The sequence below is a fragment of the Gopherus evgoodei genome, chromosome 15 (assembly GCF_007399415.2).
Source record: "Gopherus evgoodei ecotype Sinaloan lineage chromosome 15, rGopEvg1_v1.p, whole genome shotgun sequence".
NCBI lineage: Eukaryota > Metazoa > Chordata > Testudines > Testudinidae > Gopherus > Gopherus evgoodei.
Genome location: NC_044336.1, coordinates 7,909,379 through 7,935,150, shown reverse-complemented (window position 1 = coordinate 7,935,150; position 25,772 = coordinate 7,909,379). Strand labels below are relative to the sequence as shown.

General features: G+C 43.6%; 1 protein-coding gene across 1 annotated transcript; it reads right to left on the bottom strand.

Moving 5' to 3' along the window:
• Nucleotides 1-248: 248 nt before the first annotated feature.
• On the bottom strand, nucleotides 249-24,812 carry TEKT3 (tektin 3). Its single transcript, XM_030534417.1, has 8 exons — nucleotides 24,729-24,812; nucleotides 19,061-19,668; nucleotides 17,130-17,213; nucleotides 9,969-10,039; nucleotides 8,688-8,831; nucleotides 5,660-5,882; nucleotides 3,783-3,937; nucleotides 249-590 (listed from the first exon to the last, which is right to left on the bottom strand). Exons 2-8 carry the CDS (start codon nucleotides 19,637-19,639, stop codon nucleotides 374-376), a joined length of 1,473 nt encoding a protein of 490 aa, XP_030390277.1. The 5' UTR covers nucleotides 19,640-19,668; nucleotides 24,729-24,812; the 3' UTR covers nucleotides 249-373.
• Between the last annotated feature and the right edge of the window lie 960 nt (nucleotides 24,813-25,772).

Genomic DNA, 25,772 nt, shown 5'->3' with positions numbered 1-25,772 from the left:
CTTCTGCTTTTTTTTCCACTAGCGAGAAACAAAGGCGAGAGACCCTGCAATTTTAGATTTCTAAAATTACAGGTTGAGACGACAGGAATAATTCCCACTATGGAGTGGTATTTCTCTAAGTGTCAAACAGCACCCTTTCAGATAGTCTCTGCACATTCTATGAGTACGTATAGCCACCAATGGGGTGGGGTGGGGGGGAGTCTCCCAACACATAGTCTCACACAGAAAGTGATCATTTAATTCCTATTAGTGCATCCTGTAATACATGAAAATATAACCCCATATTATTAAAACTCTGTAGTGCCACCAAGGAAACCCCTTCCATATATGCTTTCATTAATCAGTGCAGGAGCAGCTTCAGGGCTATATTGGCCTATGTGTACCCCACCAGCCTAAGAGTGTTGGGGAAGGTCTTACGCATCCCCATGCACTTCTCCTGATCAATGAACAGGGAGTTGGCTTTGACAGCCAGGTCATGCTCCAGATTAGATTTGGTGTGGACCAACATCTGCAAGGTGTCCTCTGCATCCCTCAACCTCTGCTGAAGGCTCTGGATGGTGTCATCGATTTCATGGACTTCATTAACCAGGCTAGATGACAACAATAGAAAAAAAGAGTTAGTAGATTCTAGCATGGAAACAGTCCTATAACTGGGCATGTTCCTGGCAAGGCATTATTTACAGGGCTTTTGGTGCTATTAAATACCATCTTGGTTACATTCTGAACATATTACATGCACGTTTCTTACTTAAGACTGATCCTGGATCCCACTGAAGACAATGGCAGAACTCCTTTTGCCTTCAGAGGGGAGAGGGGGTTAACAAACAAACAAACTGCTCTCAAACTCTAGTGATACATGGAGACAACTCACGCAACAGACAGCACCATTTAGAAAAGTGATGGAAAGCTGTGGTTTCCTGTTCTCATTTTGTTTTCCTGAGTTTTATCTTGCTTGCGCGCGCACACACACACACAGAGTGTGAAGAATGAAAAACAGCAGAATTTAAAAATTAAAGAGCAGAATATGAATGATGGATGAATAAAGACATTCAGGATGCCAAGAGAACAGTCAGGTGAAATAATTTTAGATACAATGACTAAATACAGTTTACAGTTGTCTTGCAGATCTTTACATTGACTCACTGCAAAAATGCACTATTGTTAGTTATCTCAGCACACCGGCTGTGTTGTGATGTATTGGGTGACTGGTGTGATGGGTTGGAACGGTCTAGCATTTAGGGTGTTTTAGTCTGTGATTTGGGAGACCCACATTCTATTTGTAAGGGGACTCTTGTCCCCTTACTAAAACTGAGTGGGAGTCTTTTGGTTGGCTAACTCCCCGTGCCAAAATAAAGTGGAAGGGTCAATGGGAAATCAGGACCCTGAGACTGACAGTCCTCAGGAACAATGGGGAGAGGCCAATGCCCCAGGTCAGCCTGACTGACAGGGCAGGCAGGTTAATCAGGGAGTCAGATGGCCTGGGGCAGGGGCCAGGAGTCCCATCCTTTGTGTGAGCTGGAATTGCCTGGTTCAGACAGAGTGGGGCCGAGCTATGGAGAAAGCAGGGGTCTGAGCTGAGCTGGGGAGCAGAGCCCTGCCAGCTCCAGAGTGGCCAGAAAAGCAGACCCTGTGCTGGGAGCAGGGCTGCAGCCACAGAGCCAGAGGGGCCAGCAAAGCAGTTCAGGGGGCTGGAGGCAAGGCAGCAGCATCAGTGCTGAGGCAGAGTGGAGCCAGAGCTAGAATAGTGGAGCTGGGGCTGGAGCTGGAGCAGTCTGGAGCCGGGTGCAGTGAGCAGCTGGGGCCAGCCAAAGGGGGCCCTGATGAAAGTGCCCAGCGCAGAAAGACACCCCCAGCCCAGGGTCCTTGCAGGCCAGACTGGGAGGGGCATCTTAACCCGATGAGGGGATGATGCTCAGAAGAAGGGTCCCATCACCCAAAGCCCGGAGGTGTGTAGCCACCACCAGAGCAAGTGTCCAATCCACAGCATCCCTGCAGCACAGCCAGGGCCTGAGAAGGAGGCCTGGGACCTACAAGGAACAGACGTCCGACAAAGTGGGTATTCACCCACGAAAGCTCATGCTCCAATACGTCTGTTAGTCTATAAGGTGCCACAGGACTCTTTGCTGCTTTTACAGATCCAGACTAACACGGCTACCCCTCTGATAAGGAGCAAACTGTGAACTGCCTGACATTCCAGAGACACTGTTTGTAATGTTCCCTGCCACACAGCAGGGTGATATGTTTTCCTTTAACCTTTCTCATTTTCCTTATTCTTTTTTAAATTAGTTGCTGATTAAATAAATTGTATTTGCTTTAAATTGTAAGTAATGATTAGTAGGTCAGCGAAGTGTCCAGTGCAGAGAGAGCACCCCAAGTGGGGACACCCTAGTTCCTGTCTTAGGTGACCACAGCAAGGTTGGGGGTTGAGCCCCCCAGGAATCCTGGGCCCAGCCTTGTTGGGGATAGAAGGACTCTGCCAGACAGGAGAGTGAAAGGACAGGGGGGCCTCTGGGTAAAGGAAGTGGGAGTGAGGACTCAGATTCTTCCACTAGCCCATTTCACTGGGGTAGTGCAGAAGCCAGGAAAGTTTCCCACAACAGCGGGACCATTCCCCTGCTTACATATTCCCTGCTCTGTCAGAGGCTTACTATGTGAGCTTGAGCAAGTCACTTAGTTTCTCTGGGACTCTGTTTTACATCTGAACAACAGAGATAACAGCATTTCTCTAACTCACATTGTCAGGCATTAGGGAGGCTCTTTGGTTAAGTCTAAGCAGCACTATTACATGAAGGACCAGATTGTGCATGGTCCTTGCACAGATAGACCGAGGAAGGGTGTTTTTGTGCACAGAACTCAGGATGGACTCAGCTCTCCTGTGGTAACTGACCAGAGCCGACACTCATTGGAGTACAGTTATATGGAATACAATGCAGTCTAGGGAGCCCCCGCTGCAAGTGGGGTGCGGCCTTGCCCGTGTCAGATATCTGATAAAGCCACTGAATCAAGACTGGGGGTGAAATTCTGGGCCTAGTGAAGTCAAATTGCAAAACTCCCATTGACTTCAGTGGGGTCAGCATTTCATCTGAGGTTGATATTAGGAACTGGACTGTGGAAGCCAAAAAGCTTTAGCTGGAATATCAATGAAAAGAGACAGGCCAGGGAGGAAGTAACAGCCAAACCTCCTGCTGAAAGGAGGGATCAGGTCCCAGCAGCACCTTAGGAGACAGACTCCAAAAGGAAGAAGACCCTAGATGCCCTCCCCAGCTCTCTTCTGGGCACTGGACTCCTTTGCAAGAGGAGGTTTAGTTTTGAAAAAGAATCAGCCAAAACACGTCCACAATTAAAATACTGAGTATTGACCCTATCCTGTCAAGTACTGAGTGCTTCAGCTAGTGCTGAAGTCCGTGGGGGTTAAGGACGCTCTGCATCTTAAAAATAGCAACATGGCCACTCAAAAATCTTCTTTAGTGTCTCTCTTATAAGGACGGAAACCATTAATGTTCTCCATTGGAGGTGCAAAGGTTTGCATGAGGTTAGCACCACACCACACAAAGCCTAGGAAATTAGCTCACTTGCAATTTACTTTACTAGTCACATCAGGTTTCAGGTAAGAACATAAAAACTGAGCTGTATTAACTTCTATTTGTCATCTTGCAAAACTGTGAATGCTACAGTGCCCTGACAGCACTGAAACATTGGTGGAATGGCTAGTGGCTTGTAACAACCACTGCATGGAATCATGTTGCCTTAAATATAGCAGTAAACCTGAACTCCTGCCTTACCGTAACTGGGTGGAATCCCGGCACAGCTCCACGTTTGGCCGCCGTGTGCGCTCGTCCAGACGGGTATGGGCCACCTTTAATGGCGGCCCTTTGTCTCTGATGGCTTTTCGAATGGCTGCTATCGTCATCTCTGTTTGGAAGATTTCTTGTAGCGTCTAAGATTAAACAAAACCAGCCCATACACAAATGAACGTTGCTATTTAGAGAATACATTTCTGTATTTTCTCTTGCCCCCTCAAAATTCCATCACTTAACGAGAGATCCTAAATTCAACAAGCAGCCAACATTATACCCAACACAGCCTCTGTATTTTACACTACAGCTGGTCGACAGGTTTACATTTTGATCCATATTCACAAGCGAGGAGAAAGCGAGGGAAATGGCTTGCCGTGAGAATAATATTTACAAAGGTGACATTGATATTGGGCTCTCTCCAATCCCACTGACATCACTGGCTCCCCTGCTAATGGCCAGAATGGGAGCAAGATCAGGTGCACGCAGAACTTTAGAACTCCTGCCAACAGAGTGAGGATCTCTTTTTTAAGGCTTATCTTTAGAGAAGGTATCCGATTAACACTGGTGACTGGACACTAAAAATCCGGTTACCGTGGGAACCCGTGCCAGTTGTGGCTGTAGTTTGAGCTGGCATTGTCCAGCCAGAACGATTGCCCCTCCCATGTACAGACGTTCCTCAACTTATGCAAGGCATTCCGTAAATTGAATTTTGTGTAAGTTGGGAACGTATCTGCAACTATTACGCGGAAAAAAAAAAAAAAAAAGCTTACGGAACTTTAAGTGCAGATTTCCGTAAGTTGGGTTTTCATAACCCAGGGAGCGTCTGTAGAAGGAACGGATTCTCACACATTTGTAGGAAAAACAAAACAAAAAATCCCATTCTGGATATCAGTACTTTAACTTCTACAGTACCTTCGAGGGGCTTCAGATTTATGATGCACTGCGTTCAATACTATATTGAACTGAGATGCACAGGCAACCAAGTTCTTTCCTCATGCTCAGCCTAGTTCCACAAGCCAATGCATCTTTGTACTTTTAAGGGGTTGCAAAAGCACTGGAAGAAGCTCAACACACAATGTTGTAGGTTTCTCCTTCCCCTCTCCCTCAAGGATTTTAAATCCACTTCTTAACAGGCTACGATAGAAAGACCGGCTAAATAGGCTAAAGGCAGGTTCTGTCCATTTGCTGGTTCTCTGATAGTTCAATCCACCATCAAAGCACCTCACATTTGATTTCTTTTGAGTTTCATTCCAAAAACTTAAAGCTAAATAAACCTGAAGTTAGCCCTCATTTTTTCTGCCCCAGCTCAAACTAACTTCTTTCCCAAGTGGAAAATCTTGGGTAAGCGTGGAATGTGATTCGAGAAGTGAAAGAGAACACAGGCCAATTCCTTCTGACAGTTACACTTGTGTAGCCTTATTGACAGATTTTCACACAAGAATAGATTTTGGGCCGTTCTGCTTTTTCACGCCTGGTATAAGCAGTATTTCAACAACAACAAAAAAGGCAACAAATAAATACATTCTACATTCCCCCCCACCCCATTTTTTGAGCAGCTTTATTGTGAAGTTAAAGAATCTAATCTGTGGCTCCAATTTATAAGCAACAACCTTGAGGAAAACCTAGAAAGTTCAGATTTAGGTTAGATATTAGGAAAACAGCAATGACTATATAGATAGTTACGCACTGGAACAGGTTACTAGGGAGGCTGTGGAATCCCTGTCATCAAGAGTTTTTAAAGAACAAGTTAGACTAACACCTGTCAGGGATGGTATAGGTTTACTTAATTCTCCCTCAACCCAGAGGGGATGGTTTAGACGACTTCTTAAAATCCCCTCCAGCCCTACTATTCTATGGATTACCTTAGCCAGATGTGTCTGGATCTTATTTTTGGCATCCGCTGTCTCAGAGATGCGATTAGTGAACGCAACGTTCACTCTGTTGAACTGGTTCCACATCTCGTTTGCAGTCACAACCAGCAGGTTTTCAATATCATCCCTCAGTTTGGAGGAGGCAGCTCGTTCACTCTGGGAGCGGAGAATATTATCATCTGTAAACTTGGCCCAGGACTCTGGCACAGAGATCCTGGGAAAACAGAACCAGAGGCATGCAATAGCATAATGCAGCTAAGGCTGACTACAGGCAACTGTATATTCTATTAGGGAGGAAGTTGGATTAAAATGATCCTTGCTGGAATCTGTGATCCTGACTCTGCCACATAAAAATTAGAATATCCAGCTACAGTTCATTCATAGTGCTGCTGATCTTTATCATTCAGACAAATATAAAGTCTGCCGTATTCATGAAGACAGCTCCACATACATAGTCTTATGCAGGCTCCACATACATAGTCTTTGTCATAAACAGATAGTAGGAGTTAATAGAACAGAAGTACTTTATATCTCTTTTGCCTGTAAAGGGTTAACAAAATCAGTGAGCCTGGCTGTCACCTGACCAGAGGACCAATCAGGGGACAAGATACTTTCAAATCTTGAGGGAGGGAAGTTTTTGTGTGTGCTGTTAGTTTTTGGTTGTTGTTCTCTCTGGGTTCTGAGAGTGACCAGACGTGCAACCAGGTTTCTCTCCAATCTCTCTGATACAGTCTCTTATATGTGCAGAATAGTAAGTACTAGGTAGATAAAGCGAGTTAGGCTAATCTTTGTTTTCTTTATTTGCAAATGTGTATTTGGCTGGGAGGAGTTCAAATCTGTATTTTGCTGAAAGGATTTTAATTTGTACTTGTATACTTAGGCTGGGAGGGTATTCCCAGTGTCTATAGCTGAAAGATCCTGTACCTATTCCATTTTAAATTTACAAAGATAATTTTTACTGTTTTTCTCTCTTTAATTAAAAGTTTCTTGTTTAAGAACCTGATTGTTTTTTTATTCTGGTGTGAGACCCCAGGGGATGGGGTCTGGATTCACCAGGGAATGGTGGGGAGAAAAGAGGGAAGAGGGAGAGAGAGGCTAATTTCTCTCTGTGTTAGGATTACTGTCTCTCTCAGGGAGAATCTGGGAGAGGGAGAGAGAAGGAGGGGGGAAGGTGCATTTTCCTCTCTGTTTAAGATTCAAGGAGTTTGACTCACAGTGATCTTCCAGGGTAACCCAGGGAGGGGAAGCCTGGGAGAGGCAATGGTGGGGGAAAGGGTTTACTTTCCTTGTGTTAAGATCCAGAGGGTCTGGGTCTTGGGGTTCCCCGGGCAAGGTCTTGGGGGGACCAGAGTGTGTACCAGGCACTGGAATTCCTGGTTGGTGGCAGTGCTACAGGTTCTAAGCTGTTAATTAAGCTTAGAGGAATTCATGCTGATACCCCATCTTTTGGATGCTAAGGTTCAGAGTGGGGAATTATACCATGACTGTCTTAAATAGTGACTTTTGGATCATTTAAAGATTTTAATAAAACCACATATTTCTAAACAGTTTGAGTATGTTCAAGCTCCAGGGGACACAAGTTACAATCAACTCACTCCAGCCAGTAAGATTTATAGCAACTTCACACTGAATAAATAGTACATGGAGTTCTTCTTAGTCATTTCTGTTTATTCAGAGTGAAATCCATCCCTGTGCAAAGGGTCAGAACAAGACCGATGCAACCCTTAAATGCCAGGCAAGACTGGAGGGAGGGATAGCTCAGTGGTCTGAACACTAGTCTACTAAACCCAGGGCTGTGAGTTCAGCCCTTGAGGGGGCCACTTAGGGATATGGGGCAAACATCAGTACTTGGTCCTGCCTAGTGAAGGCAGGGGGCTGGACTCAATGACCTTTCAAGGTCCCTTCCAGTTCTAGGAGATAGGTATATCTCCAATAATAATTTCAGACATGCCATCCTGCTGCACATCTCATCCACCCTCTGTGAATTTGATCAGCTTTGGGCTCCATTTATTTTGGCTGTTATTCTGCTGCTCATCCAAATTCCTCTGGCCCTAGTAGGGAGGTAATTAATTGACATTTAAAGATTAAATAAATCTATTCCAGCCCACAAAGTACACATGTACTAGTGAAGATTAATTTACTCCTTTAGCCCTCTGCCAACCATAGTACAACCATCCATGTACTGATTTATATCCTCATTCATTCACTGCTCTAATAAAGAGCAGAACTGTATCTCAATATCAATGCTCTTTCTTTCACTTCATTCCCATTTTGTTTATATTATGTCCATTACCAGGTCTTCTTTAGGAAGCAATCAAAACCAACAGCCTTTTCTAAGGTTGCAATTCAGATTTCATGGGCTGTAGATCAATGCTGACTTATATAGCTATAAAATACATATAAAATATTTGAAAAATAAATGTGAAGTTTAAGAACTGCATCACAGACCAATAGCTAATACATGCATGTTAAACCCAACAATGTCACTTTAAATTAAGGCTGAGATTTTTTCAGCCACCCAAGGGATTTGGACACAGAATCTCATTAATTTTACTCAGTTGAGTTTCTCAATCACTTAGGCAGCTTTGGAAATCTCAGCCTGAGTGTCTCAAATTGGGCTTTACATGAACTTTACTCTTCCTTTCTTCTTCTACCTCCTGCCTCTGTTCTATCTCTCCCGTGCTCAAACCCGCAATCTCCCTCCTTTATCATACAGGAAGGCTTATATCCTGCCCACACAGTAATCTTTTGGTTACAGTCCACTCAGAGTCATTATACACTTAAGAGACTGTACAGTTTCCACTGATTGTTAAAAACATGTGCCCTAAAATGACACGTGGCTGTGGTCTGTGTGTGTTGGGGGAGGGCACGTAGCAGCCCATAATAAAGGGAAAGCTGACTTCTCCTACAAAAACCATCTCAGTAGCTTCAGCCAAAGGGCTGGATCATGCGGGTAGATCCTTTTCTATCCAGTCCTGTGGCCCAAACAGCTTGAACATAATTCTCAAGGTGTACTTACGTAGCATCAACCCGCTCCACTCCTCTGTAGTAACTGATGCCATCAGAAGTGTTCCTTAGATGGTGACACTTGTCATCGATCCGGTGAGCTGCTTGCTTATCACTGAGGTCTTTCTCCAGCTCATGCTGGGCTGCCCTGTCGGAGCTGTAACATGAGAAAAACCATTATTGCAGAGTAAACAATGATGAGTATAACAGGCCACATCTCCAGCTCCAGGCAATCCCCTTCTGGACTACCCCAACAAGGCAAAGGAGACTTAAAGTTGTTCTAATGGGTCCGAGAGATGATGAGGGGGCAGAGCTCATGGAACATACTCTAATGGATAAATCCATGGAGTAACCCGACAAGTACTTAGCACCAGAGGCCAGTTCAATCTCAGGTGGCCCAAGAACTGGGGGGAAATAGAAGAGCGGTTCAGAGGTACCTTTACTTATCCCATCAGCCCAGCTGACGTCAAGCACAAGATTGCTAGTATTTACTTAGCATAGGAATATAATTCAAAAGAAATGGAAGAGTTTAATATTTCTGAATGACCCAAACAAGAAGAACATGCCTGTTAGAAGGGGCTATAATGACACCTTCCACTTTTATAGCATCTTTCATCTGCGCATCCCTAAGCACCATACAAACATGGATCAGTTCAAGATGCACGAGACCCCTGTGAGCAAGATAAGTGCTATCCCTATCTTCAGACGAAGAAAATGAGGCATAAGATCACATAGCAACTCAATGGTAGAGCAAGGAGTAAGAACCATGTCTCTTGACTCCTAGTAAAGTTCTTTAGTCATTAGATGATGATACTTCCTGCAACAGAATGTAATATATGAAGGAATGATCTGGCAGCTCCAAAATATCCCTGGCCTGTTTCATGTATCACTTTAGAAGGGCATTTCAGGCCAGATTGTCTAAAGAGCACAGCTTCTATTTACGCACCAAAACAAATGGCCAGATTTCCAAGAGAGCTCAGCACTTTGGGTGAATGAGCTCTTTTGGAAACCTTGCCCTAGGTCCACAACAAATATTTCTTACCTATGGTGGAGTATCTCTCTAAGTGAAGCTACTCTTATTAAAAAACAACACTGCATCATATCCTTTGGGTCTACACCAACTTGTTCAACAATTAGATCAAATTTAAACACAAGCTGAGCAACTGTTAAGTGTGTGAGACATTTCTCCCCCATAAGCTGTATTTTTGAGGGGGGAGGGGATTTGCTGAGGTGTTTACATTAGAAATTAGAATATAATGCTACTAAGAAAAGTTGAGGTGAAACTCTTCCTTACGCAAGCTGGGCTATCGCCTTATCCAGATGGCGTTTCATCCTCTCCTGACACGACTTGATGATGTCAACTTCCTGGTCAATTGACAAAAATCAAAATTCCGTCAATGTCCTTGCTTATGAATTCAGGTAACTTTCATTCTGAAACCCACCCTCATACTCCTACGTGGCCTCCTTGAACTCGGAGTTTAGGCACGCAGCAGTAACCCTGTGCTGTGTGCCTGCTATTCCTTATACCCCAAGTGAGCATGCAGGAAGTGTGGAAGGAGTAAGCAAAGCCTTGGCTTCATCCCTCCCATACTCTGGGCAGTGCAGCTGAGCCAGCACAATATATCCGCAGTGATGAGGAAGTAACTTGAGTCCCATCCTTGACTCTGCCACTGACATGCTGTGTGAATTTAGGCAGTCACTGTTTGGGCCCAGTAACAAATTCCTGCCATACTGGAGCAAGCTGGGTGCAGGGAGCAACAGTTGCATCCTTGGGCAGCTCCTGGTATGGGGCAGCTATGCACTTCCCCTGATCCAGGTCAGGTGTTGTTTCACAATCAAGCCCTACATGAAATGTTTTTGTTCACACACAATGAAACACACACTCTGCATGGATATAGCACCTTCTGGGGATCTTAAAGGACTTTGCAGATGTTCCTAATGTATGTGGATTGTGGCTAGTCCTTATGTCCCCAGTTAGGGGACAATTCACTGAAAAGGGGGTAGATAAGTGCAGAGAGGGGAAGGGAGTAGATGGAACCATGGCTCCATCCCCCACTGTATACAGGCCAATATGTTGCACTCCTCATGGGGTGTTGCAGTTACCCCCACCAGCATAACTGAGGAGCTCTGACCAGCATCGGTCTCCTGGTGGGCTTGTCTTTGTTACAGTTGTGTTAAAACATGACCGTGAGGAGTTAAACTAGTTAACATGATGCTGAGCGCGGCTTTGCAGTCAGTGTTGACAAATTACGTTCAGCATCCTGCCAGCTAGTCCTGAGTATACCCTGATGAAGGCAAGGCCTAGACAGAATGTCTCCCAATGCTTCTCCTTTTAATCTACATGAGTTTACTCAGGCTGACCATTCATCTGATTACCCTCTACACACTGAGGTTCGAATTTCACATTAATCCCATGGATTTCCAACCACTGTACCTTACTTGCTGTCTTTGGCAACTCATCTAATTTTAATCATTGTATTTGGGTGCATGGCATTTATGATGTACCTCCCTGCCGTATGGCAGGGATAGCTAATTCTGCAATGACAGAAGCACACTCCCATGTTTCCAGCTGAACATGCCACAATGATACATAGCTATTCACAGTCAAAAATCAGGAAGATATTTTCTTTGAAGTCACACAGTCAGTAGTACAAGAGTCATGGCATTAGCATTAGCTTTCACTGCCTGAAAACTGGATTGCAAAACATTTTTCCTATGCAGACATCAGTGTGGAGTCCCAAGTATAGAGGCAGATTCTTAGCCAGTGTAAATCTAGTTTGCTCCCATGTCAAGCAATTGAGCTACATCTACACACACCATCTGAGAATCTGGCTTATTAGCTCCCAGAATGCCTATCCTCCTATTGTCAGAGGTGAAAGTAAGCCGATACGGCATACCAGCAAGAGTCAGTATGCTATGCCAGACTGGACTGTCTTCCCCAGGCTGGCGATGTAAAGGGCCGATGGCTCCCTTCAGTGGCTGGAGCCATGGGCCCTTTAAATCGCCCCTGAGCCTCACGGCTCTGAGATGCCTCTGCAGCTGGTAGCTCTGGGAGTGACTTAAAAGGCCCAGGTATTTAAAGGCCCCGCCTCTTCCAGTCAAGGCTATGCCTCTTCCAGTTGAGGCCATGCCCCCCGCTCAGAACTCCAGCAGACCAGTAAGTCCTTTAAGTTACTTTCACCCCTGCCTATTATCCAGAAATAAATCACATATTATTCCTGGGTGATTCTGCACCAAAATATTAAAAATTTTGCAAATTTTATTTCTCAAAATAATGCAATATAGTCACACCAGTTTCAATTGTTTTGGTAAGTTATTTAAACTACAACATAGAAAAAGTCACAATAACTATTCAGCATTTCCTAAACACATGAAAGTTAAGTTACAAACACTTGGTAACTAGTACCCTGCATTCCAGTTATAATCCTGGATTTTCATTTAAATTACATTACAGAACACCAAGCAAAAAAAAAAAAAAGTAGAATGTCATTTTAAATTGCTCAGACTTTCACACATGAAAGTCGTACTGTTTTGCTAATCATTGTCCTGGATCTGGCTAGATACTCTGAGAAGTGCTTGGTTCTGATTGTCCTGACATTTTATTGACTGCTTAGAAAATGTTTTATTTGCTCTCAAAGTTTTTTTTTTTTAATGGGTAAGTAAAATAAATCCTGAGCTGTAATCGAACCCCATTTTGTCACTTTGGCACAGGAAAAAAGTGAGCGAGCACATAGCTCTTCCTAGCTGATTTCCGTACTGTCATTTATAAGGCTTTACATCACTCTGGCAAGGTAGGGGCCTTAAAACTTGTACAGGTTTTATGCTCCTGAGGGAATTGACTGAGAATGGGAACAGTTAACTGATCATAGCAACATTAACAACATGACTATGCAGGGAGGCTGCTATATTTCTGTCTCAGGGAATGAGATCAATTAACCATCAACATTAAAAAAATGGGTTATTGGTTTTTTACAAAAGCTATTTTCTTTAATTTAAAAACAAAATTTTCACTAACATGATGCTAATATTTAATTAAGATTTTTTTCAATTCTCAAGAAGTTATAGACATGCTACTAGGCAGGCAGGCAGCTACTTTTCTGCCTCAGAGAATGAGATCAATTAACTAGCAGGAAGACTGCTACATTTCTATCTTGGGGACAGAACCTTCTTTGTGCATAAAAAAAGACCTACCCCCGCTCCACGAGCCTCAGTAGCAAGTGAGAGGAAAGAGTCTCTCTCGCTTGTTGGCCAGCCCCGACCCCTGATAGTGATCAACGTCTCCCCCGCAGGAACGCACCCCCAGGCCCTCTCCCCCCTGGCAGTGATTTGCGTCTCTGAGGCTGCTTAGAACAGAAATATACGGGCCATATGAATTGGGAGCACAGAATTCTGTCAGGAGTAACCATTTTATTCTGGATTCATAGCACACGGCTGGATTTTTCTAACTTTGATTGATAGAAATCTCCTTGTTTCCTTGTACTCCCCCATATGCCTCTCTGGGCTTATAGGTCGATTGTAAACCCTTTGGGGCAGGGACCATCTTGTTGTTTGGTGTTTGTACAGCACCTGGCACAATGGGGTCCTGTACTAGGGCTCCTAGATGCTACTGCAATACAAACAATAGAAATTCTAACTATGCTATTGCCTTTAACTCAGTGAAAAGGAGAAGGGCCTGTGTTGCCAACTCTAGTGATTTTGCAGGAGACTTGTAATATTTGCTATGTTTATGAAAGCCCCAGCTCCTAGAGGCAGGTGATTAGGTTTGAATCTAAAATTTCACAGTTTTTCAAAACAAGTTCTGAGCCCTCATGGTAGTGGAGGAAAGCTGGAAAACATGCTCCAACCGCTCCGCAAGCCTCAAAACACAGAAGATAATAATAAAAAGAACTGAACCTCGATTTTTTTTAATACAGCCTCATGACTTTTGGTGATCTGACTTATGAGGAAAAAAATTCTCTCAATGAGCAGTTCACTCGCAGTACCTGGGGCTGCAGTTTCAGTTTCATGAGGCCTCTGCAATCACTCCCTATTTCACTGAACTTTGGATTAGGATTCTACCTTCATTCGTAGAGTTGTTTGCTTTTTACATGACAAATATAATATAAAGGAACCACACGAGCACAGTGGGTGCACATAACCATGTTTAATAAACATCCATCAATATACAAAGCCTAGCTGTACACATACACTGCTGCTCTGGCAGGTGCTGATGGCTTCTGAAACCCGAAACACAGAGAGCACTGCTAGAGGACTCACAAACTATTTAAAGAGCTACTTCCCAATTCTGATGCACTATAAGGGGACGCAGCTATTTAGCAGTTAAATTTTCAATGTGACTCTCTCTGTTAGGAATGTGTTGTTTCCTTACAATGAAAGCATCCCCCAGAAACAGTATGGCTGTGTGCTATTTGCCTATATAAGTTGACATTTACCGAGGAACAAGCGACCAAGTGGTTTGGTTTGGCCAATATTGCATGGTCTACAAAACATGCCTGGGGTTTGTGCTCTGTGTGGATTGGCAGGAGCTGGAAATACCATGAAAATGGACTCTCAGTCACTAGGCCTGGTCCAGCTTACACTGATATCAATGGGAGTTTTTCCATGTATGTTAATAATTGCAGTTGAATTGAAACTTTAGGGTGAAATCCTGTTCCCATTGAAGCCAACGGCAAAACTCCCACTGATTTCAATGGGGGCAAGAGTTCACCCTTAGGTTGGAATTTTCCACAGCACTCAGCACTGGCCTAAATAAAGATAATAGCAAACCTCCAATTGACTTCAATGGGAGTAAAGTTAGGCCAACTCTAAGCTCTTTCTGAAAATCTTGCCAACAACAGGACCTCCTATAGAGAGACAAGGGGGCTGAGATAATATCTTATAACTTCTGTTGGTGATAGAGACAACAGAATTTGGTCCAATACGAGATATTACCTCACCCACCTTGTCTCTCTCTAATATCTTAGAGAACATGGCTATAACTACACTACATGGGATCTCCTACAAGTATACCATGGTGCAGCTACCTCATATGTCTCTCCAGAAGCCAATTACCCACTTTTACTGTATTAGACAGACCTTCTCTTCATGCTCGGTCCTGGCCTCTTGTGAGCTTCTTTATTTAATGGATGGGGGAGGGGGAAAACAAATGCACAAGCTTTCTAAAGAAGTTCCACTTGCAGGTAGAGACCAGCCCTGGAAGATTTCAAAGATGAAAGTCTTTGAGTACTGGAGGAAGTGGGTTACAACAGGAACTTGTGATGTTGCACTCCATAATGTTTTATGGAAATATGCTTATGAGTGTAAATATGATGTAACTGAAATATGCTTTATGCAAAAGCTCTCTTGTAAAGTATCATTAAAAAGCTTATAATCTACTGAGTGTGTTCATCCTACGTGTATAAAGGTATGATTCTTGTATCTGAAACTAGAAATATTAAGTATAACTCTGAGGTCCTATTGTAAATATGCAAAGTGTGGGTCATTAATGGTGGTTTAGAATCTTGATGGCTCCCATTGACCAGGATAATTGACTGTAAATGGCTCTGTTTACCTGTGAGCCTGCCGGGGTATGTAATGAAAAATGAGGTCTTACAGTGACATGTGACCATGTCACGTGATACTGGAATCCATCTTAAACCTGGTGCTTTTCCATTTAGAAGAGGGGTGGGGACCCAGAAAGACAAAGGATTCCAACCTTGTGCAAAAGCTATAAAAGGGGGTGAAGCAGGACAAGGGGGGTCCCAGTCATGAGAAAGACCCTGCTTTTCACCTAAGATGCCTGCTGGAACTAACAAGGATTGTACATGGGAAAGGATTGGGCCCAGACTAGGAAGGAGTCTAGTCTGTTAAAGAAGCTTATTGGAACATCTCTGAGGGTGAGATATTATCTGTAAGCAGTTTCTTCATGTATTAGGCTTAGACCTGCATGTTTCTTATTACTTGGAACCACTTAAATCCTACTTTTTATATTTAATAAAATCACTTTTGTTTATTGATAAAGCCAGAGTAAGTGATTAATACCTGGGAGAGCAAACATCTGTGCATCTCTCTCTATCAGTCTTATAGAGGTCGGACAATTTATGAATTTACCCTGTATAAGCTTCATAGAGAGAGTAAAACGGATTTATTTGGGGTTTGGATCCCATTGGGAACTGGGTGTCTGGGTGCTGGAGATAGGTGACCTGCCAAGCAGTTTTTGGTTAAAGTCTGCAGCTTTGGGAGCATCGCCCAGACCTGGGTCTGTGTTGCAGCAGGCTAGTGAGTCTGGCACAACAAGGCAGGGTTCTGGAGTCCCAAGCTGGCAGGGAAAATGGGCTCAGAGGTAGTCTCAGCACATCAGGTGACAGTCCCAAGGGGTTCTCTGTGACTGAACCTGTCACAGAACTAATCTGCAATCTTAAGTACAGCAGTTCTTAGTGGAGAATCTACTACCCTCCTTATCCCACTGGTAGTTAGACGTATTTAGTCTCTGTTATGTTGTCTGAAGGAAAATGTCTTGTATAACTGATTTGGTATGTTAACTAAAAACAAGTAATATTATTGGTGGATGGGGGCCAACATAAAGAAGAGTTGTCATCCAACCTCATCAGATATCTGTATTCAAATGGTTGGTTTAATGTTCTGGTGACTCAGTGTTAGCACTGAAGGTGCTCAGAAACCATACAACAGGGTAGATGGACGGATGGACGGACAGAGGGGTGTGTGAAAGGAGAGATAGGATAGAGCAAGCCTGATCTAAAGCCTTCTGGAGTTGCAGTCAATGAGAGTTTATTGATTTCAGAGGCCTTTAGGCCAGGTCCTTAGTTAGTATGTTTTATGCTTTGCTTAACAGGTAGTTATTGCTGCTGGATCAGCCTCTTCCATGCTAAAACCTTCAGGAAAGGAGCTGTCCTATTGTCATTCATGCTGGCATGTGCCTTGATGCCTGCCCTGAAATCTGGAAGATCCCCAGCACTTGGCGGGAGGTCAGACTATCCACATAGAGGCTCCATTCCTCTGAGCTGGCACTGCGCTGCCAGTACAGCCACATTACTGGAGATTCCCTCTGGAAGTGGCTGGCCCTGGGAGGCCGCTTAAAGGACGATCATCATCAAGGAATGGGACTCAGGCTGAATCCTCTTTCCTTACATCAGCTCTGCACAGAGCTGACGTGTTTCCCAGCCCTGCCCCTTCTCTCTAGCCCAACCCATGAGTGGATCTCCTCTGTGGAGTTGGAGGAAAGAGTGGATGGTGCTGCAGAGGCAGCTGAACCCCACTACTCCATATAGGAAGGCTGATGACTGCATGAAGAGGGTCCCCTCCATGAGTGGATCTTGGGGATCTGGACCGTAGTAAGTATAAGGAGAAATGATGAGGACATGTGTTAAAGCTACAACACCGGGTACTGTTGGTCAGCATGGAGCTGTCTTTGCAGTTAAGTGCCCCATTCCCTAGTTAGGCTGTTATGAAAACTTACTGTCAACAGCTGTTTTTCCACATCATCATGGACTAGGTCGATTCCCATCCTCTTCTCTCGATGAAGTAAGCACTCTTGGGCTACCTGTTTGGTAAAAAAAATATAGCTGTCGACTATAAGGTGACCAATAAAATTACACCAGAGAGCTCTGGAAAAGTTCCAGTTGCTTAATGTTAGTGCTGTTCAAAGGTAGATGTTTATCTCACTGCAATATTTAGTAATGGCAGTAATCTTTGCACTTAGAATGGGATTTTTTCTTTGGAACACATATCTTCCCTTGGGTTGAGAAAATCTTTTAAGACACACAAGTACCCATTTGCCATATGCCAGTGTGTTACTGATAATAAACAGCCAAGCTAAAATAGCCAAGTGATCAAAACATAAAGGACACACCACACGATCCATTGTCTACAGCCAAGCTCTAAGATACAACCGTATTTGCTCCAATCCCGCAGACAGAGATAAACACTTACAAGATCTCTATCAAGCATTCTTAAAACTACAATACCCACCTGCTGAAGTGAAAAAACAGATTGACAGAGCCAGAAGAGTACTCAGAAGCCACCTACTACAGGACAGGCCCAACATAGAAAATAACAGAACGCCACTAGCCATCACCTACAGCCCCCAACTAAAACCTCTCCAGCGCATCATCAAAGATCTACAACCTATCCTGAAAGATGATCCCTCACTCTCACAGATTTTGGGAGACAGGCCAGTCCTTGCTTATAGACAGCCTCCCAACCTGAAGCAAATACTCACCAGCAACCGCACACCATACAGCATAAACACTAACCCAGGAACCTATCCTTGCAACAAAGCCCGATGCCAGCTCTGTCCACATATCTATTCAAGTAACACTATCATAGGACCTAATCACATCAGCCACACCATTAGGGGCTCGTTCACCTGCACATCTGCCAACGTGATATATGCCATCATGTGCCAGCAATGCCCCTCTCCAATGTACATTGGCCAAACCAGACAGTCTCTATGCAAAAGAATAAATGGACACAAATCTGACATCAGGAATCATAACATTCAAAAACCAGTGGGAGAACACTTCAACCTCTCCAACCACTCAGCGACGGACTTGAAGGTGGCAATTTTGCAACAAAAAAACTACAAAAACAGACTCCAAAGAGATACTGCTGAACTCGAATTAATATGCAAATTAGATACAATTAACTCAGGCTTAAACAGAGACTGGGAATGGTTGGGTCATTACACTAATTTAATCTATTTCCCTATGTTAAGTTCTCCTCACACCTTCTATGGGTCATCTTGATTATCACTTCAAAAGTTTTTTTTTCCTCCTGCTGATGATAGCTCATCTCAATTGATTAGACTCTTCCTGTTGGTATGGGTACTTCCACCTTTTCATGTTCTCTGTATGTATGAATATCTTCTGTCTGTGTGTTCCATTCTATGCATCCGAAGTAGTGAGCTGTAGCTAACGAAAGCTCATGCTGAAATAAATTTGTTAGTCTCTAAGGTGCCACAAGTACTCCTGTTCTTTTTGCGGATACAGACTAACACGGCTGCTACTCTGAAACAAAACATAAAGGAGCACATACATCCCTGGTGTAGCACCAGTTGAACTCAGAGAAATGTCTCCAGGCATGAATTTGGCCTGATCTGAGCCTTGCAATAAGACATTGTAAATTGTGACCTTAATTAGAATTTTTCACGTAGTGCATGAGAAAATATTTAGTTAAGTAAATACTGTTCTTAACTGCTCAACAGGCATTGGATAGGAAATGTATCAGATGGCAAGGGCTTTGTTTATCTCCAGCTTGGCTAAGGGCCTCTTAATAAAAGACATTCAGACATAACCAGCTCAAATGAAACTTAATTAGATATTTGAATGGCTGCAGATTGGGAACTGATAGGCTATAACCCATCACAGCATTTATCAATGTAACTGATACCTGGAGAGGACCTTCTGTTTCAGCCAAGGCCCTTTCCAATCGTTTCTTCATGTCTGTAAGAGCATTGGTCTCCCCAATCATCTCGTCTATCTCGTGGTTGAGCTCCGATTTCCAAAATACTATATCATTGACCCGTTCTCCCAAATTTTTGGTAGTGTCCGTTTGGGTTTTCCTTGTTTGCTGATCTTTGTCCTGGATCATGCGGGATGTGTCCACTCTTAGCCGCTCTGCGCTGTGCCGGGACATCTCTGACTCTTTGTAATTGGTCAGGTTGGATCTGTACCAGTCATCAGGGGTATACCTGGTGAAAAGCGCTGTTCTATTGGAAACAAAGGGAAGCATCTTGCTTTGGGTTAACCCTTGGGAGCTTTTGGAGAAGGGAGCCAAAGTAGGAGTGATGGCTGCTACTTTATAATAAGTGCTGGGTCGCCATGGAAGGCTCAAGCTATGGGTCAAAGAGTAGTGAGGGAACCGGTTCTTATAGCTCGATGCCATGGTGCTGATAGCTGGTAGGAAGTTAGCAGGTGTTGGTCTTGGGTGGGCGTAAGTTGCCGTTAAAGTAGAGCCTACAAGCTCCATGATGGAAAACTGCTATTCGCTTTTACTTCCTGCATAAAACAAACACAAAAAGACAACAGAGAATGATCCCATTTAGCAAGGTCCCACTTAGTCGTAACAACACCTCTTCCTTAAACACATGCACTCATAATAAAAACACCAACGTGTATAATATTTGAGTATCAAAAAGACAGGCCTAAAACTCTCGAAAGCAAAGGCCTATCTCACCGTGCCCCATATATTTGGATATAGGAGAATTGAAGTTTCCTAGCCTGATCTACAGTAAAAAGTAAGCTTCACCCCACTACGCCACTCAAGAGTGTGAAAAATCCACACCCAAGTGATGTAGTTAAGCCAACTTAACCCCCAGTGTAGACAGTGCTAGGTCAGTAGAAGAATTCTTCCATCAGCCAGCCTAGCTATCACCGCTTGGGGAAGTGGATTACCTACACTGATAGAAAAACTGCTTCCACTGATGTAGGTAGTGTTTACACTGAAGCACTACAGTAGCACGGGGTTTGAAGTGTAGACAAGCACTTAGTTATTGCTCAGTGTCACTTATTGAACTAAACCAAGGGCCATATTGTGCCATGACTTTTTAAGCAGAACTCCCTACTGAGTAGAACCGGAAGTCCTGCTTACAAACTGATAGCATTACACACTCCCAAACCTTTACTACTGTCCACAATGCACAGTTAACAGAGGTGCAGCAGCAATGGCTGTATTTTATTCTGCCTCATTTATCATCAATAGATCCTGATTTTGCAAACCCTGCCTTACATATTATTATTATTGTCCTAGTATCTAGGAGCTGCAGTCATGGGACCGGGACCTGTTGTGCTGGGAGCTGTATAAAACACAACAAAAAAAACCAGTCCCTTCCCCAAAGAATTTACAATTTAATTATAAGAGAGGAGACAACTGGAGGATACAGATACAGATAGGGGAGCCAAGGAAACCATGTGTTTTATTTTACTTATCTGAGTAACTCCATTAAAAACAACAGAGCTATCAGATACTTTAAATTAAGCATGCACATAAGTGTTTGCAGGATTGGGGCCTCAGGGACAAACCCACAAGTTCCATAGTTTTCAGTAGGAGCAGTCTCTTCCTCATATGTACTCAGGGTGTGCAGGACAGAAACTGCACAGAACTCCTAGTTCCAACATTTCCAATAGTGAGCAACAATTTACCAAGCAGAAAGTGCACAAGCTCAACTTCCAGAACCTAAATGCAGTGTTGCTAAGGTAGAGCAAGGCAAGCAAACATCTTTTTTTGACTTGCAAGGAGAGAAAATTTGATGTCAAAGTCACTGACGTAGAATAAATATATTTGAAAAGAGAAAAAAAGAACAATGACCTGAAGGTCAGCCTTTTCACATTTAACCATTGTTACACTTCAAAAGTCATTTGAATAAACGTTCACCCACTGTCACCCTGGAGTGAATGACCCCACAGGAGGGTTTTCGGGGGGGGGGGGGGGTTGTAGGGGAAGGAATGGGGGAATTTTATTTCAAGTAATTGCATACTGTACTGTTTGCGCTATTGTTCTTTTCACTTTGAGGTCATTAACTAATTGTGAATCAGTAATATAATACTCATGGCATTCAAAAGGTGAATATTTACTTGTGTACAATACCTATAATCCATTCACAAACACACTGAGGGATATGTTGCGCTGATGGGGAATTCTCTTATGGTTACAAGAGTTGATTGCTGGTTTAAATAAAAAGGGACTTCTGGCTGCCCTAGGGAGAAAGTAAAAGATCCCGTAGCTGGATCAACAATCTGCAGTAAGAGGATGGACAATATTGTCGACAAAGCTACGGTATTTGTAGGAGTTCAAGATAGAACATGTGTTCTCCAAAATTTGTTCCTTACAGTTTAAATAAAAACCCTTCACATATTAAACCTGTTCCAATATTAATATTGTACAAACAACATCAATACGTTTATTTTTTGATGTATTTGTATTGGGTAACTCATAGGAGCCCTGTAACGGCCCCTTGTGGGAGGTGCTGTACAAACACAAAACAAACGGACAGTCATTGTCCCAAGTAGGGTGACCAGACAGCAAATGTGAAAAATCGGGACATGGGTGGTGGTGGTAATAGGAGTTTATATAAGAAAAAGACCCAAAAATCGGGATTGTCCCTATAAAATCGGGACAACTGGTCACCCTAGTCCCAAGGGATTTATAATCTAAGGGCATGTCTTCACTACAGCTGCTACAGCGGCACAGCTACAGTGCTGCAGCTACGCCACTGTAGCATCGTAATAGAGATGCATCCTACAGGGACAGAAGGCGGTAGCTAGGTTGATGAAAGAAACATGCTTTAGGCCTAGCTGCATCTACACCGGGGGTAGGTCAACCTAACCACGCTGCTCAGTGTGCGACATTTTTCACAGGCCTGATAAACGTGGCTAAGTCAATCTCATTTTTAGGAGTAGACCAGGCCTAAATAGTGAAGGCCCTGATTCAGGAAAGGGTCTCTGTTCAGGAATGGTGCTTAGCCTGAAGCATAACTTCAATAGGATTTGAGTGCAATGGAACTTAAGCTCTTGCTTCATGTTAAGCATGTGCTTAAGTGCTTTCCTGAACAAGGATAAACCTAAGCACCTACTGAGGTGTTTTTCTGAGTCAGGACCAAAGAGGAGAAGAGATGTGCTGTAGCTGTATTTTCATTCTAATGATCCTGCACTGATACAATGCCTATTAGCCACATGGATCCTAAATCACTGTACAAAGTGAATAGCCCTTTGTGCAAGCTGCACACCAAACATGCACACACACACACACACACACACACACACGGATCTACCACCAGTGAAGTGGAGCCATCTCTAGGGAATGAAGAGTAATAGCTATTTAACAATGCATCACAATGGAGGGTTTGTCTACACAGGGAAATGACTTTATTCCTTAAAAAGTGGAGTGATACCAGAATAACATCACTTTTATTTCAGAATAGAGAGTGTCCAGACAGGGAGTTATACTGGCATAGTTATAGCAGTATAATTGTTCCACTACACCTATGCTGGCCAATTTCCCCATGAGAGAGACTGGTTTATATTTAAAGTTCTAAGCCTCTGAGGAGGGAGGGTTTGAGTTTTAGTCACCTCAGCAACAACGGAAGAAAACCTGTTCCTTCCCAGGAGCAAAACCAATAAATCCCGATGATTTATAACTGAAATTCATAAGAGGGAATAGACAGGAGACACACAACATGCTTGAAGCAGCAGACTAAGAAAAATATCATATCTTAATATATTTAGCAAATGACAATGCACATCAGAAAAAAAATAGAGGAATGAGGGGGTCAAAATAGGGTCCACTGAGTGCCACAAAAAAGGTAGCTTACAGAGCTGATTCAGATCCAACATACACTGTTGTACATCAGGAGTAACATCACTGAATTCACTGGACCAGACACTCTGCTAGCGCAATGATTTCAATGGAGATATGATGATTTTAAACCAGCTGAGGATCTGGCCCTGTGGAATTATGCAGATGTAAAAAGTGTGAGATCAAAATCACACAACATGGAAGGAAAGCCACATAAAAGTCTAGGATGCTGCTATACTAACCAATAATAAACATCTCTAACTCATCTTTGGGGTGCTCAAATAAATGTTGCTTTAGCAGAGCAAAGTATTATTATTACTAAAGAATGCTTCCGAATATAAATGATATGGAACATAATACTGCAAATGATCATGCAAACCAGTGAAAACTAGTGAGGTCACGGAAGGCGAAAAGGACATTCTCTGAGGCCAGGAAACTATTAAACTTCAGAGTTGGGAACAGAATGTTTGGACTGGAAGAGGAAGGCAGTAAGCCACACGCAGGTCTGGAAGCTGCTGTAGTCCCAGGTAAATGCTGTACATATTTGCAAATGTCTGGAAAGAGCGACTAGGTGACCTAATAGGTCGTTTCCATCTCTAGCTTCTATGAGAATGTTTTGATGTGCTTAGTGAACAGTGCTTGAGAAGTGCAAAGTGTTATTAGTAGCAATAATAAATAGCAGGTAACTTAGCAAATGCTAATACAAACCACAGAAAAATAGGGAGATGAGTAAGAGGAGGGAAAGTACATTCCCTGCATCTGTGAAATGACTGAACTTAAATGCCCACCCCTTTTGGCTGCCTTGGTGTGTGGATGCTCAACCTAAGACACCTACTACGTGATCTCAAGAGGTGCTGTTGAGTTGAGATCAACAGAAGCTGTGGGTTCTCAGCCTCTCTGAAGAATCAGGATCAAAGTGTCTCAAACTGGAAACCCAAAATTAGCAAAAACTTTTCAAAATGTGGTCCTCTGAGCTGGCTGTTTTGGCAAGGATTAAAGTCCATGGCCAACTCCCACTAATCAATAACTGCCACCATTTTGTCCCCCTATTATGGACTTCCCTGTCCCCACTGCACATCTTTAGACCTTGGAAACAAATAGTTTTGGAGTCTGGAGGACAATTTTCATGACTTTTCCCTCCTAATAAATGCTTGTCCTTCCCCTGTTGACACAGACATTTAGAGAGGGAAAAGATGGTTTGGGGAGTAAAGAGAGCTACGTTGCCTTGGTTCCCCGACTAAAAGTAATTTCCTTCCCACATTCTTGTATGACCCACTCCCCAAAATTACTAACCCATCTACTCCCCCCTCCCTCACAGGTAAATGGCTGCACCTCCTCAGCCCTCCAAACACATACATGGGGTGCAGAGCACTTTCTTGGGTTGGGGGATAAGTTTCCCTGGATTCCATTCCCCCTACTAGCTTGTCTGTATGAACATTAACAGTATCTCCTTGTCCCCCACTTCACATATGCAGATTTAGTTTTGGGGAAGGGAGATTTTTGGGGAGTGGCCAGGCTAAATTCCCCTGATTCTCTCTCCACTACATTATTGCCTCCCCTTCTCTTCCCCCTTGAAGCTCACACAGGCTGGGCAGTGACAGAGGAGCTGGATTCCTGTGCTGCCCTGATGCTTTCTGGGTCCCTTTCAGTTTGTAGGTCCCCAGCAGCCCCTGCCAGGTGCTCCATCCTCACTGTCTCCCCGAACCTCCTCACAGCCACTGGCTGGGGGGCTCCCTGGATGGCAGTGGGAGGTGCCGGCACTCACCTGTCTGCTGGCTACTGCTGAGGAGGGAGGGAGCCTCCTGCATGCACAGGCTGCTTGCAGCTCACTTAGTGATCAGCAGCATTTTCCCCCCTCCCCTCCCCCGCTTCTATGCCCACCCCCTTCTTTGTGACACACAGAATCCCAACCCCACCCATTGGCCAAGAGGGGATGGAAGGGGAGGGAGAGAGGAGGAGGGAGCGTTGCTAAGGACTCACAAGATGCTTAGTAACCAAATTCTCTTCAGGAGACCTGGCTGGGCTGGGGATCTCCTTGAACTTGGGGCTGGGAAGATAGTGGGAGCACTGGGGGGCATCACTATACAGCCTTGGTAAGACACCACATCCTTCTCTGCTATCAGTGTAGATAGCATTTGAATAAAACATTCCCAGTTCTTAAAAAGCACTCATTAAAAATCTGCTGAAACCACTTACAAGCAAAACACAGCCATAGCATAACTTTGGGGCTGGTCCTTGCTAACCTCTATTTTCCCATCTTACCTCTGGCTTCTGCTCACAGCAGCAAGTTCAAGTTCCCATACTTCTCTACACTTAAGCTAACTTCTGGTCAAAGCCTAATTTCTATTTAACATAGTCTATAGGCAACAGCAGGCAGGAGGAATTAGATTTATTTTAGTTTATTGCTTCAGGTAAACTATCTGGCACTCTGATAGGGAATGGGGATGAATGTCAGATTAAATGATTGTTAGCAGTGTTGTTGTAGCCATGTTGGTCCCAGGATATTAGAGAGACAAGGTGGATGAGGTAGTATCTTCTATTGGACCAGAGACAAGCTTTTGAGGTACACAGAGCTCTTCTACAAGTCTGTGTACCTCAAAAGCTTGTCTCTTTCACCAATTCAGGCTGTCACAACTAAGTGCAAAGTGGAACAATAACAGCTATGTGAGTGAAACAGGACAAACACTATGCTCTCAAATTAATTCACACAGAAAAATGATAAAATACAAAAACCATCACATCACTTGTGGGTGAACACTTTTCACAAAACAGTCATTCCATATCTGTCCTCTCAGTCTTCATCCTGCAC

Excerpts from the sequence above, each read along its gene's own strand:
- TEKT3 (XM_030534417.1), bottom strand. The coding sequence starts at position 19,639 with ATGGAGCTTGTAGGCTCTACTTTAACGGCAACTTACGCCCACCCAAGA. Across the intron at positions 8,832-9,968 it reads AAGGCGATAGCCCAGCTTGC|CTCCGACAGGGCAGCCCAGC; the intron begins GTAAGGAAGAGT and ends CTCATGTTACAG. Across the intron at positions 591-3,782 it reads CGGGATTCCACCCAGTTACG|CCTGGTTAATGAAGTCCATG; the intron begins GTAAGGCAGGAG and ends GTTGTCATCTAG.